The sequence below is a fragment of the Dipodomys spectabilis genome, unplaced genomic scaffold (assembly GCF_019054845.1).
Source record: "Dipodomys spectabilis isolate Male_0828 unplaced genomic scaffold, ASM1905484v1 ptg000138l, whole genome shotgun sequence".
Taxonomy (NCBI): domain Eukaryota; kingdom Metazoa; phylum Chordata; class Mammalia; order Rodentia; family Heteromyidae; genus Dipodomys; species Dipodomys spectabilis.
In genome coordinates this window covers 8,814,289-8,835,417 of record NW_024870815.1, presented here as the reverse complement: position 1 = coordinate 8,835,417, position 21,129 = coordinate 8,814,289, and the positions used below count along the sequence as shown (strand labels likewise).

The window sequence follows — 21,129 nt, the reverse complement described above, 5'->3', positions numbered from 1 at the left end:
TTATCTCTTGAGCATTTAGTACGTGCTGTGCTCTGTTCTAGGCTCTCTGTGGAGAGAGGAAGACAAACTTCCTGCTTTTATTACATCCTAGTAAAGGAAGACTGAGAAATAACTATACCAAGTAATGATAACTGAGAAAAAAATAAAATCAAGTAAGGAAAGGAGGGAGAGATGATCCTCTAGAAAGAAATTACGACAGAGTCTTGACAATATTTGGAAAAGAGCACTCCAAGTAGAGGAGAAATGGCAAATTTAAAGGCCCTAAGGTGGAGAAAGAGGTATGCAGTGAAATCTAAGAGACAGCTCAGAGCTGTTTCAAAGGCTTTCCAAGCCTTATTACAGACATTGTCTTTTATCCTAGTTGAAATCAAAAGCCAATGAGGTTTTTTAACAGAGGAGTCAGGGTTACTGCATACAACTGCGCCCAGTGTGAAACATAAAAAGGCACTCGCACTGTGATGTAGGCTTGGCATATTTATATACATGGAAGCTTTCCACAGACGTCAACAGAGGATCCAATAAAATCAGTATGACAGTATGCATGTACAAACAGAAGTGAAGTATCATAAGGACAGGAAGCATTTCCCTGATTTGTGAAGACCTCCATGGGCTAGCAGTGGTTCTGGAAGGAGGTTCACTTTCTAGTTATGAGCGTAACTGACTGCTATGGGAATGACTGGCATACAAGCCGATGAGAACAATGTTAGTGAAGTCAGCTTAAAGGAGACTGTAAGAACCCAATATGAGATGAGGTTAACTTGGACCCAGGAGGAGCAACAGAGACCATGAGAAATTGAGGAGAACAGGGAAGAAACGCTAGCAAGGCCATAGCGAAATGCTAGCAAGGCCATAGCATGGAAGGCAGAAGTCTGTGAGTTGTCCATGAGAACTCAGAAATGTCTTGAATGAGCAACTGTGCATGGAAAGGAGCTTGTTTCTTCTCAATAAAATAACATCAGACAATTTGATGCATGCAGGGATGTTAGCTGTGAATAGGATGCTCTGATGGCTGCAAAGCATTCCAGTTTAAATAGATAAAGCCTCAGCTACTCTCTTTTTGGGGGGGCGGGAGGTCCTGTCGTGGGGCCTGAACTCTGGGCCTGGGCGCTGTCCCTCAGCTCTTCTGCTCAAGGCTAGCGCTCTACCACTTGAGCCACAGCGCTACTTCCGGCTTTTTTCTTTTTGCTTATGTGGTGCTGAGGAATGGAACCCAGGGCCTCAGGCATGCAAGGCAAGTGCTCTACCACTGAACCACCTTCCCAGCCCTCAGCTACTCTCTTGACCTCGTACTGCCCACCCTTCTTTATCAGCACACATACTCACAGATACATACTTGTTCTCGTGCCTGAAGACCAGAATTGTAATGTTATTTCTACCTTTTACTGACTGCAGCTGGTACTGATGCAGACACGAGCATGGCATGGTTACTGTCAGCCGCCTGCGTGTTCAGCACAGCACTCCGGCACTTGGCACATGTGATAGATTTTCCTGAATTTCCCATGGTTTACCTATTCAGCGGTAAGCTGGAGGTATCTGTCTATGATATATGAAACGTATATGATGGCACTTTTACAAAATAAATATCACCATATAAATATTTTCCCTAGGGAGTGTGCTATAGCTTCCGATTTGAAAAGAGCAGAGCCTTCTCATGCTTGGGGTGCAGTAAACAGGAAATGATCAAAAGGCAGCCCCAGGTCAAAAGGGTCATGCTATGTCTTCTCCTAATGATTTCTCTCGTTTCTATAGCTTCCATGCCAGGTTAACTATTTGGAAAGCTGCTCGGTGGTTCCTCGTATCCCGAAACAAACAGCAGCATGTGCTAAGGGCCCAGATGCACAAGGAGGTAGCTAATAACATGAGTCATTCTGGATATATTTTCAGATTGTCTGTAAATTCATCCCAAGTGAAGAAATTACAATGTTCTTGGAGGAAACACTGGATGGCCTAGAAACCCTCAACCTCATGTGCACAAGAGCCTGTGGCATATGGCTGATCACAACGCTGAAGGAGCATGGAGTTGCTCTAGAAGATCAGGTGAACACAGCCAATTGTAAAGTTGAGCAAATGCCAAGTCAGTCTCTACTACTCAGTCTGTCAAGAGCAGACATCCTTGCAGGCAAGAGCTCGTAGCCTTGAGAGGCCTCTGTAAGAGACCCAGATGTGCAATGAAACTCCACTTGAATTAATCATAAAACCTTTCCAAACTGTTCTCTGTGATCAGCTCTGAACCAAGGCCATGGAAAACTGGTTTGTTAGCACACTGGTTTTACCTGTTAGAGCCTAACAGAGCGCCTAACTTGTTGTTAGAAGCTTTATACTGGCCAGACGCATGGTTCTGAGATGGCCTCTGTTCTTCACACCTTTCCTTCACACCCAGGAGCGCTTGGAGTCTGCTAAGCAAGGCTGCTAGTGCACTAGGGAACATGCTCAGTCCTCTCTCTCAACTGGACACTTAAGCAAATGTACACAGAATTTAAATTCAGGAATTTTGATTAAGAGGTCCTACGTACATACGTCTATCCTGTCTCCTCAAGTCAGAGACAGAATACAAGCTATTAACCAATGATTAATAATAGGCAAGAAAGTAATTTTAACTAAGTAAGAGCACCTTCAGGGGGAAAAGAAAGAAATCCCTCCGTCCCAGAGTCAATCACCCTTAATGTTAAAGTTCTCCGAAGTGTGGATTTGGAATAATGGCATTAGAAAACGCCCCTGTGCTTATTGCTTTACGAAGAGTCACTTAAAGTTTTAATGAGTTTAAACTATGCATGAGGCACTGGGGTATATGTGGGAAATGAACGTTGATATGGAATATGGAAGGCCTGTGTGTTTCCTGCAGACATGGATCACACAATAAGGGAACGATTTCTGATGGAGAATCCAACCCCTGAGCTGGAACTCTAGGTAATCATTTTAAAGGGATCAGACTCATGTCTGTAGTCCTAGCCACTAAGGAGGCTGGCATCTGAGCGTCACAGTTCAAAGCCAGCCTGGGCAGTAGAGTCTAGAGACACTTACCTCCAATAAACTACTCAGAAAAAGCCAGAAGTGACACTCTGGCCCAAGTGGTAGAGCACCAGCCTTGAGCTCAAAAAGACGCAAAGACAGTACCCAGGCCCAGAGTTCAAGCCCCAGGACCAGCAGGGGAAAATAATGAACTAATAATTGAGGAAAGATATTGTACATGAGGTATCAGATTTAACTGTTCACACAAAAATTTTTAAAAGGAAATTCCACTAGAAGCAAAGTATCTTTAGCATAAACAAATGCCCTTGTCCACATGAAAAACTGAAACGCATAGCATCATTCCCTATTCACAGAGAGCAGCTCCCAAACTCAGGACCGTGGGAGTCAGCCCCTTAGATCTGATTCACCTTTCCTTTTGTCACTCTCGTTTTCTCTGTGTTCCAGATGTCCCCATCTGTCTATTCCAGAGGTCTTCTTGACGTTTTCTCATATCCATATCTTCATGGGTTTTTTTCTTGGCACTAGGACTTGACTTTATGGCCTCTCATTTGTTAGATGGGCACTCTACCCCTTGAGCCATACCCCTAGAACTTTTTTGGCTGTACTTTTTCAGGTAAGGTCTGGAATTGTTGCCACAGAACCAGCCTCAAATTACCATCCTCTTCTCTATAGTCTCTCCTGTAGCTGGGATCACAAGCACACAGCACCATATCCAGCTCATGGTTCTTTTACATGGTAGTTTTTTTTGTTTTTTTGTTTTTTTTTTTTTATTTGAGAACATACTGTACAGAGGGGTTACAATTACATGGGCAGGATAATGCATACATTTCCTACCAAGCATTGCAGCCTCCTCCTTTGTTTACCCTTCACCTCCCTTCCCAGCCTCCCCCCTCCCCCCCACCCAATCATACCCCCCCACACACCGACATTGTAAAGCTGGTTTTGACATGACATTTTGTACTTCTCATTGTTGCAACAGGTCCACCTGAATCCTTAAACGACTTGTTTGTCCCCGTCTCCTCCACATGTTATACTGACATCAAATATAGTGAAAGCGGGGGTTACACTGTGGGGGAGGGGCATACAAAGCAACAAAGAAATAATCTTATAAATGCGTTAGAAACACATGCATGAAAGAAAGAAAAACATTAAAATACATATTTGAGGGTTCGTTTTCCTAACATCACATTATCTGACTTTTTCCGCTTGACTCATACCTATACTAGATATTGCAAGTAAGGGAAACCGTGGGACCTATGTTTCTTTGGACCTGGCTTACTTCACTTAATATAATTTTTTCCAAGCCTTTCCATTTCCTAACAAATGAGGAAATGTCATTCTTTCTGATGGAGGCATAGAATTCCATTGTGTATATATACCACATTTTCTTGATCCATTCATCTACTGAGGGGCATCTGGGTTGGTTCCATATCTTAGCTATGGTAAATAATGCTGCAATAAACATAGTTGTGCTGGTAGCTTTAGTGTGGTCTTGTTTGTGATCATTTGGGTAAATGCCCAAAAGTGGGATTGCTGGGTCATAGGGGAGTTCTATGTGAAGTCTTTTGAGGAACCTCCATACTGCTTTCCAAAGTGGTTGAACAAGTTTACATTCCCACCAACAATGAAGTAAGGTTCCTTTCTGTCCACATCCCCTCCAGCATCTGTTGTTGTTAGAGTTCTTGATTTTTGCCGTTCTAACTGGAGTGAGGTGATATCTCAATGTTGTTTTGATTTGCATTTCTTTTATGGCTAGGGATGTTGAACATTTCTTCATGTGTCTATTGGCCATCCTTCTTTCTTCTTCAGAGAAGCTTCTCTTTAAGTCTTTCGCCCACTTACTTATTGGGCAGTTGTTTCTTTGAGGATTTGTTGTTGGGGGGTTTAATTTTTTGAGTTCCAAGTATATTTTAGATATGAGACCCTTGTCCGTTGTATGGCTAGTAAAGATCTTCTCCCAATCCGTGGGCTTTCTATTGATCTTGCTAGCTATGTCATTTGCCCCGCAGAAGCTCTGCAACCTTATGCAATCCCATTTGTCCAACCTTTCTTTGATTTGTTGTGTTTCCGGGTCTCTATTCAGAAAATTTTGGCCTGAGCCAAGGAGACGCAGGGTTTCTCCTATTCCATCCTGTAATGTTTTCAGAGTGTCTGCTTTGAGTTCAAGGTCTTTGATCCATTTGGAGTTGATTCTGGTGCAGGGTGATATATAAGGATCTAGCTTTAGTTTTCTACATGTAGTTAACCAGTTTTGCCAGCACCATTTACTGAAGAGGCTGTCTGTCTTCCATTGTATTGTTTTAGCTCCCTTGTCGAAGATTAGATGGCTATAGGTCTGTAGGTTCATTTCTGGGTTTTCAATTCTATTCCATTGGTCCTGAGGTCTGTTCTTATGCCAATACCAAGCTGTTTTGATTACTATGGCTTTATAGTAGAGTTTGAAGTTTGGTATTGATATTCCTCCAGCAGTGTTCTTTCCATTCAGGAGCGTTTTTGCTATTCGGGGTCTTTTATTGTTCCATATGAATTTTTGGATTGCCTCTTCTATTTCCTTGAAGAATGAGGGTGGAATTTTGATAGGTATTGCGTTGAATTTGTAGATAGCCTTGGGAAGTATTGCCATTTTCACGATGTTAATCTTTCCAATCCAGGAGCATGGGAGGTTTTGCCATTTTTTAAGTTCTGTGTTGATTTCCTTTTTCAAGATTTTAAAGTTTTCATCATAGAGGTCCTTCACTTCTTTAGTTAATTCCTAGGTATTTTATTTTTTGTGGGGCTATTACAAATGGAGTTGCTTTCCTAATTTCAGCCACACTTTTCTCATTGTTGGCATACAGAAAAGCCATTGATTTTTGGGGGTTAATTTTATAACCTGCTACTTTGCCAAAGTTTTGAATCAGCTTGAGTAATTTGGGAGTGGAGTCTATGGGATTCTTTAAATACAAGATCATGTCATCTGCAAAGAGGGAGAGTTTTATTTCTTCTTTCCCTATTTGGATCCCCTTTATGTCTGCATCTTGTCTTATTGCTGTAGCTAGGCATTCTAATACTAGATTGAAGAGAAGTGGAGAGAGTGGGCATCCTTGTCTTGTTCCTGAGTTAAGAGGAAATGGCTTTAGTTTTTCACCATTGAGTATAATGCTGGCTGTAGGTTTGTCATATACAGCCTTTATTGTTACATGGTAGTTTTTATTCTTTAGAAGAGTTATATCCTTGCCCCCACACACCCAATCTCCCCCACTATCAACATCACCCTTCAGAGTGTGACGTCTGAAATCACAGTGTTCACTACCTCTGTTACTGTAGGTGGGAATATATCTAAGTCCACATTATAATGATAGCATTGCTGCTTGGAGTCCCATTGTTTAAGGTTAGTTCATTCTCCTCTGTGTGTGTGTGTGTGTGTGAGAGAGAGAGAGAGAGAGAGACAGACAGACAGACAGACAGACAGACAGACAGAAAGACAGACACAGAGAGACAGAGAGATCTAACCCAAGTCTTTCTTTATTCTAGGTAAACACTTTCCCACTCAAGAAACTCCTCCCCACTCCCAGTCCTTTTATTTTATTTAGCTTTTGAGGCTGATCCCAAACTTGATATCCCCTTTCCTCCACCTCCTGAGTAGCTGAGATTAGAGGCATGCACCACCATGCCCAGCTAAAGTTCCCTCTTTGTATCCTTCATTCTCTGGGTCTCTTAAAGTGTACGATGATATATCCACCATTGTAATATTATATAGAAATCTTGGCTCTCCTAAAAATCCTATGCTCTGTCAGTTCTCTTGGGTTTTTTTTCTTCCAAGTCTACATCTTTACCTGTGTTCTTTCTGACAAGGATGTGTTCCTTGACCAACCTAAATCCCCTCTGAAAAGAATCCCTGCAATCTGTTTCTGGATTAGTATTTGTCTGGGCCACCTAGAGTTCATTCCTCTGAGCAGATGACTGGTGTCCTTTATCCGATCACTAATAAAGGGTTGGATCTTTTTCCTCTTCAGTTTATCCCCCTCATTGCCTAACTCACCACTTGCTTTCCCCAAATGCTTGCCAAACTGCAATGAGTAAATACCAGTTCTGCAGTAATCTTCTTGAGTAAGAAACCAGCCATGTGTAGAATCAATTGTTGCTTTGAACACCATTTGCAATTCATTAACCACCCACGATACGCTGATGGTACTTTCCCTGGGCCCTTCATGCAGAAAGAAAATGGCAACTTAATGTGTTATTCTGGCTTCCTTTTTAGCTACTGGATATTCTGAGCACCATTTACCATCACATGCCAGTCCTCAGACAAAAGGAGGAAAGTTTTCAGTTTATGCTCGAAGCCATCTCCCAGATAGCCAGCTTCCACATGGATGCAGTTGTTGTCAACCTGCTACAGAAGCCTCTGCCCTATGACAGGTAAATCCTCATTCCACCCATTCATTACCTAGGGAAGGCCACCTTGTGTGGCATTGGCGGAGCATTTATTATTTGAGAACAAAGGTCGAAAAAATCTCACCTGCACAACAATGTAAAAATTGGTATTGAATCCAAATGATGCTCTTTAAATCATTTTATTGAATAATAATTATATATCTACATCCATTAACCCATATATTATGTATATATACATCATATATATATATATACATTTACTCTATAGAAGTAAGTTAATATCTTTCCTCTTTCTGTGGAACTGATTTTCATCTTAATAGATATTTATGAATCTCAGTACCCCAAAGGAAGACTGTTAGATTGTTAAATAATATATCTTCCATATCTCCTAGCATGATAGCATACTCCTTGAAATTGTGATGTGTCATCAGGTGGTTATAGTGAGATGGGAAAGCTTACAGGAATTGAGCCTTATCTGTCAACATCCTGCCTTGCCATTCTAGGGACACAAAGACACTGTGGAAAACGTTGGCTGAAAACCCAGCCTCCAGTGGCAAACTCATACGAGCCCTGATAGACAAACTGCAGATCAGGTTAGAAGATGACATCGCTGGGATAGAAGCCATTTCTGTGAGTTGGACATTTCATCACGTACATGGAACTGCGCTAGCGAGCAACCTTGGTGTTCTAGCATTGCTTGTCTTCTCTCCTGCGTAACTTTAATCCCACTCCACTTCATATTAGATGAATGGGGATGGCCTTGTACCTGTGACATATTTCCCTGTGATCATAATTGGAAGCAAATTTCTCAGCCTTAAAATCTATTCATCTGTGTTTCAGAATATTCTCCACAATACCCAAAGCAACATTTTTTGTTGTTGTTGAAAACTCCTAATGCTGTAAAACAAAATCTCTCTTGGGACTGCTCAAGAGAGAGAAACAACTGGAAGCCAGAGGCTTGGAGACTAATGTCTCCTTTGTGTCTCATGATGAACATAGTCAGCTTGGAAAACGTTCAGTTGGGGAGGCAAGGGACAAACTTGGCCATCAGCCTAGGAAGAAGAGACCTTGGAGGAAAGACTTGCTGACCCGAGGTCCTCTGTCCCCGTCAGGTGGCCTGTGCTATGTACGAAGTGCTCTTAACGGGAGGCCCTGTCACTAGCTTGTATCCAGAACTCTTCACACTCCTCTTGAAGCTGGTCAGCTGCACACTAGGCCAGAAGATGCCCGTTTCTGCTTTGAGTCACAGGCGGCGTGTGATGCAGCCAGGGGAACGACAGCAGACTCCAGACCCCTGCAGGTAAAGGGTCTAGCAAGGAGAGTATTCCTAAGAGGTCTGATCCCAGACTCCTGAAGTGGCCTGTGCAGGCCAAGATCTGTGCTTTCTGACCTGGCATCAAACACTTGGGAGGAAACAATATCTTATGAGTCCTTAGGCTGTGTTACCAGGCCCAGTAGTTACCTTTCCCTGAGCCAGTTCCCAGAATAGCTGCCCAGAATGACCAGCGATGGAATACTTCCTCAGAGGATCTTCTCTTTCCTTTGGCTTCCTTTATTGGGATCTTTCTGGGAAAACTGGAATTCTGTGATATCAAAGCCACCCAAAGAAGGAAAAAAAATAAATAAAAATAAGCACCAAGTTGCATCAAATCTAAGACTTAACAGTTGAAATAAGCAACATTACCTTGTGAATCATTGAGAAAATAGACTCCCAATGAAGCCATAAATGCTTCCTTGCATTTTTTTTACATTTTTAAATGTATCTGAAATTGTACATATCTCAGAAGATATGGCACTTTTGTTTCAGATGTTTAATATTTATCAGTAGAGGTCTTTTAAGGGATTGAGCACTAATAGCTCATGCCTGTAATCTTAGCTACTCAGGGGGCTGAGACCAGTTGATCACAGTTCAAAGCCTCCCTGGGCAGGCCATGAGACTCTTATGTCCAATTAACTACTAGAAAACCAAAGGTGGTAATATGGCTCAAAATAGTAGAGCATTAGCCTCAAACAAAAGAGCTCAGGGACAGTGTCCAGGCCTTGAGTTCAAGCCCTATTAGAGACCAAAAAAAAAAGAAGTTTTGAGTTGGGTGTGTTGATGTACATGTGTAATCCCAGCACATGGAAGAAGGCTGAAGCTCTAAGAAAGCAAGTCAGAGGCTATTCTCAGTTACACAGTGAGACCTTTAATTTGTGAAGGAAAGACAAAAGGCTATTTAAGAGTTAGTAGGTATAGATTTTCTCCTACATCACATTTCTCTTTCTCTGAACTGTTTCATAACTTTCTCATTACAATGTCAATTCATAGTGTAACCTTTTAAAAAGACATTTTAAAGAGCATTTAGTCAAAATGAATGCTGTTCCTATAATATTCAAGCTGTACTAAAATGACAGCAGTATAAAAGCCGTGCCTGAGTGCACGCATGCTTATATGACTGTGCGGAACAAGTGCAATCACACTGCAGATAGAGACTCCCAAAAGGAATTAGACCACACCATTCACTGCACAATGCACCCTGATCCTAAGGATGCTCAGAGTCTGAGAACAAGGGTATTTTTCTTTCCTCATGAGGATTGACAAAATTACATGGACTTGCTGGCTCACACTTTTCAAGTGTTCTCTGTTGACGCCAAGACTGAAGAGTAAGAGCAAAGCAGGGACCCCTTGTTTTGGGGGGGTTTGTTGTTGTTTGTTCAGCATCCATCAATGCGAGGTTGGGGGAGTGAACTGGGGAATTCACAATTCCCTATATGAGTTTGGCTGGCTGCGATGTTGTCTGCTGTCTCCTCTAGGCTCTCCATAGCAAGTCTGAAGTGTCTACAAACCCAAGCCATGAAAGAAGGTCTTGCGAAAGAATCTGATGAGGGGGATAACCTGTGGACCTTGCTTAGCAGTCCTGAGAACCATCACATAGGAGTGTGTGCACTCGCCAGGTGAGGGGCAAATAGTGTGCCACTCAGTGGAAAAGAAAACACTAAAAACAAAAAATAAAAACACAGGCAGTTACGCTGAGAAAAAAATCTACTCACCTAAAAGCTATCGTCCAGAGAGGAACATAATGGAAGGGAGAACAAAGATGGAAGGGGAGATGGCAGTATCAACCAAACTCATGACACATGATGGAGAAAGAGGGAGAGAGGGGGAGTAGGGAGGGGGGGGGAGAGAGAGAGAGAGAGAGAGATTTGAGCCCAGTATGATGGCACCCACCCATTATCCTAGCACACAGCAAGTGGAGGCAGGAGAATTGAAAGTTCAAGGCCAGCCTGCGCTACGTCATAACACCTTATTTCAAAACAAAATTCAAATGAAATGCTTGCGACAAACTACAATAAACTGGATGTTTCAGTAGGCTATTTTAGCTTCATCAAGCATTCCACTGAATCTATACTGTGTGCCTGAGAAACTAGATTAACATTTCCTGTGGGTGGAGGGGAAAGCATCTTCGCCCAAATTTGCATTTTCCAGGAGCATGGCCGTCTGGCAACATGGCGTCATACTAGAGATCATGGTGCACCTTCTCCCATCTCTCACCTCCTCCTCCGAGAACTACCGGATAACTGGCACGGCTTTCTTCTCCGAGGCAAGGGGGAGCGGGCATCCCAACATGCTTATGGGGTCCCGGGATCCCATGGATGCTTGCGTGAGGGGCTGGAGTTCAGTGAGGGCTTAAATCACGGGAAAGGGGGCCTTTAAGGGAGCAGTCCCTGCCAGAGATACCTAAGCAGAGAGTGGAAGAGGCAGAAGGACCCACTTCTACCATCTCCTACCCAACACCTGCAGAAACAGACCTTCCAGGGCGAAGAGGGGACATGCCCAAGTCTGGAAGTGGCCATAAGAGCTAAACAAACAAGCACGTTATGTCCCTTCCAAATCCGACCTTAAAACTATCCCAATCAGTCCAGACAAGAAGCATCATCCATGATTTCTAGTTGGTTCCTCTGTTTGTTTTCTTCTGCCCCACTCTTCTATGGGAACTAGAAACCTCCTCTTAAGTAGATGCTCTGGTGCTCACCACCAGATAACCTGAACTGTGGGCTGCTCACATCCAGAGCTGAGCCACTACAGGACGAGCAGTCTAACTCCAGGGCCTCCTCTTCCACTCCAACTCCAGCCAGGCCCTGACTTTACTTGTAGTTCAGATGCCTTTGGCACCCTCCTGAAGGGAGGCCACTCCCTTAACTAAAGGGGAGGAGTGTGTTGATTACAGCTCATGAAGGAGCCGGTCCTGTGGAAGCATGGCAATCTGCGAGAGGTTCTGATCTTGATGGATCAGAGCGCCTGGGACACCAACGCTACTCTGAGGCAAATGGCCATCCGAGGGCTGGGGAACACAGCATCCGGGGCCCCTCACAAGGTACGCGGCCTTCTCGAGGAAAACTGTTCATGTAGGTTGAGAAGTTTCATTTTCTTTTTCTTTACTATAACACTTTATTAACCCACACTTAATAGTTCATAGAAATGAAGTGAAAATCCCAATACATTGCTGAAGTGGCAAATTTGAATGGAGGTGCCTGGGACCCTCAATAGAACATGCACCTCTTGTACGTGGGGATTTCATCCCTGTGCTTGGTATACACGCAGAACAGTGCTTGGGATTGAGAAAGCTTTTTTTCTAAATAGGTGAAGAAGCATAAGCAGATAATGTTAGAGTCTGTCATCAGAGGTCTCTATCACCTGGCTCGCACCGAAGTGGTCTGCGAAAGCTTGAAGGCTCTCAAAAAGATCATGGAGCTTCTCACAGACAGAGACGTGAGCTTCTACTTCAAGGAAATAGTGCTACAAACAAGAACCTTCTTTGAAGATGTAAGTTGAGCCTTTCTTCCTCAAGGGGGGGGGGGGGGCGGGGAGAGAAAATCAAATGAAGAGGAAAAGAGTCTGGGAGAGCTTGCAGAAGACCATAATCAGTGCCCTACCATTATCTCCTGGCCAGTCCTGAGGTTACTTGCAAACAACCCCTACACAGCTGTCACAGCTGTCGACTTGCCATGTCTGTCTGTGTCTGTCTGCTAGAAGGTACTCCCTGGTCTGGGAGTTACAAGTGAGCTAAATAGGCTGAGAAAGAAACACTGGGGGAAAGAAAGCCCCAGGAAGGGCTTTGAAATAGTGAGAGGAGAGTTTGTAGATGTTTCCTCATCCCTCAAGAGAATTGAGTACTACTTGTCTGCTCACTAAAATTCCTTTTTTTTAAAAAAAATCCTGTTTCTTTTAGTTCTTCTCCCTTCTTTTTCTCCTCTCTATTCCCCAAGCTCACTTTCCTGGAACCCACCACCAAATAGATTGCTTGCACCGAAATTCTCATTTTGGAGAGCAACAAAGATTAGGATAATATTCAATGCTGGACTAGGGCCTTAATAAGGATGATGTTGTCACTGCACTGTCTTCCCAGTTTCAAACTTAAAAGACTCATTGGTCCAGGAGTCAGTAAACCCCAACAGAAAGAACTAATCTAGCCCACAGCCTGATTCTTTGATAACCTGTTATTGGAATGCAGACACACTCATTGATTACATATTGTCTTTGTGTGCTTGCACACACCACAAGCCAAGTTCATTAGCTCTTAGAGACCATTGGGTTCACAAATTCAAATTTATATATGGTTTGTCCATTTTCAGAAAAAGTTTGTTAATGTCTGATCTAATCCATGGACCTAATTTTAGAAATGATCAGTCTGTAAGTCTAAACACAAGAAAATCATTTCTTTTATAGTTTCAAAGAAATTGTATTTAACCATTTATTTTGGGCTTTTCCCACCACCGTCAATGTAAACACCCACGGCATGACAACTTAAATCTAAAGCTATTTCCTTGTGATCGGTTGTCAGAGGAGATAGAAACGTGCTCATTGCTGCCTCCAGTGCCTCCTCCATAACCATTAGGGTTTTATTAAAACACTTATTTACTTTTTTCTCTGCAGACTAAGAAGTTTTCATTTTATTCGGTATTGACCATAAACCTATTTTTCTGCTCACTGAATATATTATAAGCCAGTGACTGAGTTGTATCTCCAAATGAGACTTGAGATATCTAAATCGAATTTAATGAAAAAATGATCTCTCAAGTCCAACCTTTTCCTACCTATTCCATTTCTAAAATATTTTTCTTTGTTCCTCTTTTGCCATTTAGTAACCATAGGATCCTTAGTTTTGATGTCACAGTATGTAATTCTCAAATGTATTTTTAAAATTTTCTGTTTGTACTAGCCTAAATCTAGCTTTTAAAAACAACTTCTGCTTTCTTTTTCTCTAAACTTTTACTCTAAATTACCCACTTCACTTTTAATTCTCAAATTGTCCTCAAAAGTGCTTATGAGCTCACACCCAATTAGTTCCTACTGTAAAAATACCAAAGACATTCTCTTTTTTCTCATTACACAGATAATTGATGGCAATCTTAGCAAAGAACTGAAGTCTCTCCTACAGACCCCACCTGTTAGGCTTTCTGGGTTCTTGTTAAACTGATAACAATAATTCTGAGTTTCTTGGATCTGAGTTCTTAGGAAATCACAAATCTGCCTAGTAGTTGTGTGATCAAGATAGTGTTTCTCAGTGCTATTGAAGAAATAGACTTGAATTCTTACTAGTTAATAGGTGAAATCTTTATTCTTCCTAACTGGAGTTGCACCTACATACTAGTAAACTTTACAAAACTTAGGTCTTGGGCTGGGGAGGTGGCTCAGTGGTAGAGCGCTTGCCTTGCATGCACGAGGCCCTGGGTTCGTTTCCTCAGCACCACATAAGCAAAAAGAAAAAAAGCTGGAAGTGGCGCTGTGGCTCAAGTGGTAGAGTGCTAGCCTTGAGCTGAAGAGCTGAGGGACAGTGCCCAGGCCCAGAGTTCAGGCCCCACAACCAGACCCAAAAAAAAAAAAAAAAAAACTTAGATCCTGTACTGACATGCTATTCTTTCTGCAACATTATCCTTTTCCAAGTTTACTTCTCTTGGTCCCTATATTTTCTTATAGATTAAGCAATCATGACGTTCTCTGTTCTCTCAAGGTTTTTTATCTTTACTTCCTCTCAGAATAGAAATTCATTCATGAAATTCTCTAAGTGTGGTGATGATATGGCAAAACCCACTGCAGCCCCATGCTCTGGTCCCCACTGGCTACCATTTCCCAGGCTGTCACCGTGAACAGTCATTTTGCTCTCTGTGAATCCATGAAGACCCTGATAGGCACTTCTTTTTTTAATATATATTTTATTGTAAAGATACTGTGCAGAGGGGTTGGGTTACAGTTACATGAGTAAGATAATGAGTACATTTCCTATTGAGCATTGTTACTCCCTTCCCTCCCCACAACTCCTCCCTCTCCCACCCCCCGAAGTTGTAAAGTTCGTTTTCAACATAGTGTCTTGTACATCTCATTGTTACAATGGGCCAACCTGTACTGATGGGCACTTCTTAATGCATCTCCTGGAACCCTACAATATTCTGCCATTTCTTTCTCCTGCTTTTTCATCATCTGTCTTTCTGTTAATGATAGAAAACTTGAAAGTCTTCTTCCCTCTTAAGTACTTTGATTTTGTTTTCTTTTTCCAAAAATGAATATTTAACAAATATACTTTTGCATGTCTATTCATCTATTTTAAGAATGTGTTTCTAGCCTCTGGTCCATTATGAAAAATCACATCGCTTGTATTCATTTAGCTACCTTGGCCTTTTCCCAAACAAGACATTTTTCTGAAACACCTACATCAAATTCCTTTTTATGCTTTTTGTTTCTTGAAATAACATTCTGTGGCTCATGATTACTTTTCCTTTTATCCCTCTGTGTTCATATGCATTCATTAAATCAGTTTTCTAGACCTATAAAAAGAAAACTCCAGAAAAGTCCATCTGCTTTTGTTGGACCTCTAAACCATAAGCTCAAAGTTCACATGAGAGATGACAGGCAGGCGAAGCTCCTCTGTCATCTTTGCCGTTGCTTCTTGAAATCATTCTCGGCCATCATGGACAAAAAGCCAAGGGAGGCTTATAACTTCATCCATTCAACTGTAAGGCCAGGCACTTTTTTATTTAGTCAAGGTCCAAGTTCCAGAGTTGTGTATTTGACAGGTTAGAGAAGAACAATGTAGGATAGACATCCTACAACTGCAGGCGAGCGACAAATCCAACTGACTATTTTGTGTAAAATACAAAAACAACAGGAATTATCTGTTGCCTTCGGCTGCCAGCACCTTTGTTTGTCAGATCACATCAAACACCCCCAGCACTCATCAAAGACAGAATCATACTCCAGTTCTACAGTGTTACCCCAACCCTAGACTCATGGTTTCTCAAACATGTGTGCAGGGAGAGAAAACTTCTTGGAGGGGGGGGGGGGGGGCGGGGGTTGGGGGGAAAGAGGGGAAATCTCAGAACATGCCGAGGCTATGAAAAGAATATCCTCATGGCCAGATCCCATCCTTCCTTTGGTGGGTGCTGACAGGGAATGGTCTGTGAGAAGTTGCATTTGTCACAACAGGAGCAAGATGATGTGAGATTGACTGCCATCCTCCTATTTGAGAATCTGGCATCCCTAACAGGAAGAAGGTGGAAACCTTTTTTTGCCGAAGAAATTAAGAAGAGCATGATTTCATTTCTTCTTCACCTCTGGGATCCCAATCCTAAGATTGGAACTGTAAGTGACCCACCACAGACACCTGTACTACATCCTCTCTCCTGGGTGAGAAGTGCCAGAAGTCTGGCCTAGCTGGGCTGGTAGTAGCCAGATCTGAAGTCATCCCTCAGAACTGAACCTCAAAACCACTCCTCCCATTCTAGGCTCTTTTTTGGCATCCCTTCCCACCCTTGAACCTTGGGGAAATACCAATAATTACTATAAAGCCATCCAAGCCTTTCATTTTGATTGCTCATTTGCCAATGTTATTTGACATTTCTTTCTTTCTGAATGAGGACCTCAGCCTTACAGGCTATAATGTAGATAACTGTTTTCTCTAGGCCTGCCGTGATGTCTTGGTCATCTGCATCCCTTTCCTGGGCCTGCAAGAACTCTACGGGATTTTAGATCATCTCCTTGTTCAGGACTTGCCAAGAGCCAGGGATTTCTATAGGCAATTCTGTGTGAAACTGGTGAGTGTACAGCAAACGTACTTCCAAAATGGCAGGACAAGAATCTGGACACATACCCCGAGGGGAAACGGTGTGACGATGACTCTCTAGATAGAGCCAAGACTCTTGGAAGGACGACAATAATTTTTTTTATATCTTCCCATACAGCCCTTGATGACTTTCTCAAGTCCTAATGAGGGTCCATTCTCCTAGGTTGCTGAAATTCATGTCTACTTTTTGCCTTAAGCCCTGGTACCTCCCAAGTAGTCATAACTGGAAGCCAGTTATCAGTGGGTCTATGTAAGTGTTCATTGGCCTTTAAAGTTCCCTTCTGAAGACCTACAGGATACTGAATGCTATAGTTGCTTTCCAGTTGTGCTCTTGCTAATATACATCTCCTTCTAGGCAAAGAAAAACCAGGAAATTCTGTGGATCCTCCACACGCACACATTCACCTTCTTTGCCAGCAACTGGGAGGTGATCAGGAGCTCCGCGGTCAAACTCACAGGTGAGCTCACATCAAAAGTCCCCATCAGGTGTGTTTGCTTTCCCCATTGTTGTGTTAACTAACCAAACCAGGTGCTAGTGATTCAAACCTGCAGTCCTAGCTGCTTAGGAAGTAATGATCAGGAGGACTGGAGTTCTGGATCAGCCCAGGTGAAAAGTTCATGAGTTCACCATCTCAATCAACAGCTGAGTGCAAGGGAAATAGTTTATGAGGCCCCATTTCAATCAGTAGCTGGATGAAGTAGTTAATGTCTGTCCTTCCCAGCTTTGTGGGAAGCTGAGATTGGGAGGGTTGCAGTTTGATGCTAGCTGGGACCAAAACAAAAAACAGTGACACCTTACCTCAATAGAAAGGCTGGTGTCCCAGCGACAGTGAGAGGAGTAAAGAAGAATTCCCATCTGATCAAAAAGCAAGACCCTGTCTCAAAAACTAGCCAAAGAAAAAATGCCAAGCTAAAGCCTAAGGATTCCCAAGGTCAAGGATATGATGGCCTCTACTTCATTATAATTTGCTGAATTATTACAGGAATCATACCTCAAACTGGTTTGAAACCTGACCATACCTATCCTTGACCCCCAAAAGGCCATTTGCGTGCTTGCTCAAGTACACTTTTGGCGGGTGACCATTTCCAGACAAGACACTCCAGCCATAGTCAAGCGCCCCCTCACATTAGGCTAAGTGGTACAGGGAGAGTCATGTAATTTACTCATTACAAAACCAGACTATTCACGTTCTAACCAGATGTCCTTCAACATGATCCAACTTCTCCCCTAGAGCAAAGTCATAACTTTTCCTCTTGTTGACTTTAGACGCTATCATTCTCAATTTGACCAAACAGTACGTGGAGTTATTAGACAGAGAGCAATTGACCACACGTGAGTATCAGTCCTGCTTTGTGCTCAGAATACTGTTCCATTCTTAGAGAAACTATTATTGCTCCAAGTGGCAGATAAACTCTCAAAGGAAGACCTTAGGATGCAATTGCTATATCCAAGGCTCCCTAGATTCTGGAATTTCTATGGAGCCTGAAGTAATCCCCATCTCCATCCCTTTGCAGACATAGTATCAATAGATTATGGTTCTGCTTAAACAAGACTGATGATCACAAAGCCAGGGTCTTCTCTTCCCTTTCTGTTTTTCTTGTTTTGTGCTGAAGACTGAACCTTGTACATGCTAAGCAGGCATTCTAGGACAAGCTAAGCTACACCTACAGCATCTCCTAACCCCCCCTCTTTCAATGATACAAGTTGCTCCCCTTGTCCTTCCAAATTGACCTTGTAGAGTAAAATTTGAGCTTTAGGACCTGAGTCCCACACAGGGTCGACCCTCTGCGTAGCCTTGTAGTTTGCATAAACTGAGCCTTGGCTTGGATTGCTTCTCCCTGCTGGGCTCTGACTCTCCCGGTTCCCTTCACTTTGTCAGTCTTTCTATTTCAGGGCTCCAAGCACTTCGTCAGGACTCCTGCGTCAGCGTCCAGAGAGCTGCTGAAGCCTCCTTGCAGACCCTTCTCAGAAGGTGTAGAGAGATAAGCATCCCTCTGTAAACCATCAAGAAATAAACTGCTAGGCTTTTTGTAAAACTGACTTCTTCCTTTATTAACTCCCAAACTTGCAGTTTCTTAAGGACAGACTTGGTGCCTAGGACAGGAATCTTTTTTTTAATTGTGAAAATACCATACACAGGAGTTACAACTACATGAGCCAGGTAATGAGAACACTTCTTATCAAGCATTGTTGCCTCCTTTGTTTCCCCTTCCTATCCCTTACTATCTCCCGCCCCCTACCCCCTGGCCCCCTGCCCCACCCCCCTGCGCCTTTTTCGACATAATGTCTTGTACATCTCATTGTTGCAATAGGTCCACCTGTATCCCTCCCTTCCCCTCCACAAATTATACCAACATCAAATACAGTGAAAACAGGGGTTATACCATGGGGGAGGAACATACAAAGCAACAAAGAACTCATCTTATAAATATGTTAGAAACAATAGCAATTTGAGTCCTTATCTTGGAGTTCATTTTGCCTAACATCAACTTGTCTGACCGTTTCTGCTTGTGTCAGACATATACTAGTTATTGCAAATAAGGGAAACCATGGGACCTATGTTTCTTTGGGCCTGGCTTACTTCACTTCCAAGCCTTTCCCTTTCCTAACAAATGGAGCAATGTCATTCTTTCTGATGGAGGCATAGAATGCCATTGTGTATATATACCACATTTTCTTGATCCATTCATCTACTGAGGGCCATCTGGGTTGGTTCCATATCCTAGCTATGGTAAATAATGCCGCAATAAACATAGTTGTGCTGGGAGCTTTAGTATGGTCTTGTTTGTGATCATTTGGGTAAATGTCCAAAAGTGGGATTGCTGGGTCATATGGGAGCTCTATGTGGAGTCTTTTGAGGAACTTCCATACTGCTTTCCAAAGTGGTTGAACAAGTTTACACTCCCACCAACAATGCAGTAGGGTTCCCTTCTGTCCACATCCCCACCAGCATCTGTTATTATTAGAGTTCTTGATTATAGCCATTCTAACTAAGGTGAGGTGGTATCTCAGTGTTCTTTTGATTTGCATTTCTTTTATGGCTAGAGAGGTTGAGCATTTCTTCATGTGTCTATTGGCCATCCTTTCCTCTTCAGAGAAGTTTTTCTTTAAGTCTTTAGCTCACTTATTTATTGGCAGTTGTTTCTTTGAGGATTTATTGTTGGGGGACTTATATTTTAGATATGAGACCCTTGTCCATTGTATGGCTAGTGAAGATCTTCTCCCAATCCGTGGGCTTTCTATTGATCTTGCTGGATAGGTCCTTTGCCATGCAGAAGCTCTACAACTTCATGCAATCCCATTTGTCCAACCTTTCTTTGATTTGTTGTGTTTCCGGGTCTCTATTAAGAAAATTTGAGCCTGTGCCAAGGAGACCTAGAGTTTCTCCTATTCCATCCTGTAATGTTTTCAGGGTGTCTGCTTTGACTCCTAGGTCTTTGATCCATTTGGAGTTGATTCTGGTGCAGGGTGATATATAAGGATCTAGCTTTAGTTTTCTGCAAGTGATTAACCAGTTTTGCCAGCACTATTTACTAAAGAGGCTGTCTTTCTTCCATTCTGTTTTTTAGCTCCCTTATCAAAGATTAGATGGCTATAGGTCTATGGGTTCATTTCTGGGTTTTCAATTCTATTCCATTGGTCCTGAGGTCTGTTCTTGTGTCAGTACCAAGCTGTTTTGATTACTATGGCTTTATAGTAGAGTTTGAAATTTGGTATTGATAGTCCTCCAGCACTGTTCTTTCTGTTAAGGATTGTTTTTGCTGTTCGGGTCTTTTATTGTTCCATATGAATTTTTGGACTACCTCTTCTATTTCTTTGAAGAATGAGGTTGGAATATTGATTGGTATTTCATTAAATTTGTAGATAGCTTTGGGAAGTATTGCCATTTTCATGATGTTGATTGATCCTTAGGACAGGAATCTTAAAGTGGTATATATTCCTCTTTCTCAAGAATCTCCCTCATGACTTCCATTAGTAAAAAATAAACCTCATAAATGCACTTCAGGTATAAAACTATTTTCACAAAGTGACAGCCACATGGCTTTGTACAGGTTTTGCCTCTATCTTGGGAAGCTTAAGTCCCACCAGAAATCAGAAAGTGACAGAACTTTACACAATTACAATGCCAGTAAGAAGAGGGCTGCTGCTATTTTCCACAATTGGCTGTTTCTAATCTTTGTCAGTTTTGAATTACTACCCACACTCTTCTCTTCCTAAAATACAGCCTTACGATAAACTTTAACCTGTCTATCATCTCCAAGGCTGTAATTTATGTATCAAGACTACGCTAGGAACTTTTTCCTAAAAGTACCTGTGCGACAGTGTACTAATCTCATTGGGCTTCTTTCCACTTTCATTAGAACAATGTTGTGTGTACAGGTATGATCACAAGAATTGCATGTATGTGTGCATGAGTATGTTAACATTCCTCATATGTTTGGATCATAATTCCTTATTCTTTTCCATGGTGTATAAATGGCAGATTGCATAGACAAAATTAAGTTCATAAAACAAAAGTTGCCATCACAGAGCCTTATTGTCATATATTAGTAATGCCATTAAAATGCCCCTCTGCAATCTCATCATCCTAAACCCTTTTATTCCGATAAACCCAGAAAGTCAGCAATTTGGGTCAGGGAGCCTGGGTGTAGAGTCCTTTTACTCACTCATTTACACTCTACAATT

At 42.3% G+C, this 21,129-nt stretch overlaps 1 protein-coding gene across 1 annotated transcript in view; it reads left to right on the top strand.

Annotated features, from left to right (window-relative positions):
- The window catches only part of Mroh2b (maestro heat like repeat family member 2B), a 70,414-nt gene extending 51,971 nt beyond the window's left edge, over positions 1-18,443 (top strand). The window contains exons 30-42 of the mRNA XM_042690532.1: positions 1,885-2,037; positions 7,211-7,368; positions 7,848-7,974; positions 8,457-8,644; positions 10,138-10,278; positions 10,811-10,925; positions 11,553-11,699; positions 11,966-12,148; positions 15,806-15,961; positions 16,282-16,413; positions 16,798-16,900; positions 17,710-17,775; positions 18,337-18,443. Coding sequence (XP_042546466.1) covers positions 1,885-2,037; positions 7,211-7,368; positions 7,848-7,974; positions 8,457-8,644; positions 10,138-10,278; positions 10,811-10,925; positions 11,553-11,699; positions 11,966-12,148; positions 15,806-15,961; positions 16,282-16,413; positions 16,798-16,900; positions 17,710-17,775; positions 18,337-18,443 — 1,776 coding nt within the window. The remainder of the gene's footprint in view (positions 1-1,884; positions 2,038-7,210; positions 7,369-7,847; positions 7,975-8,456; positions 8,645-10,137; positions 10,279-10,810; positions 10,926-11,552; positions 11,700-11,965; positions 12,149-15,805; positions 15,962-16,281; positions 16,414-16,797; positions 16,901-17,709; positions 17,776-18,336) is intronic.
- Positions 18,444-21,129: the final 2,686 nt, after the last annotated feature.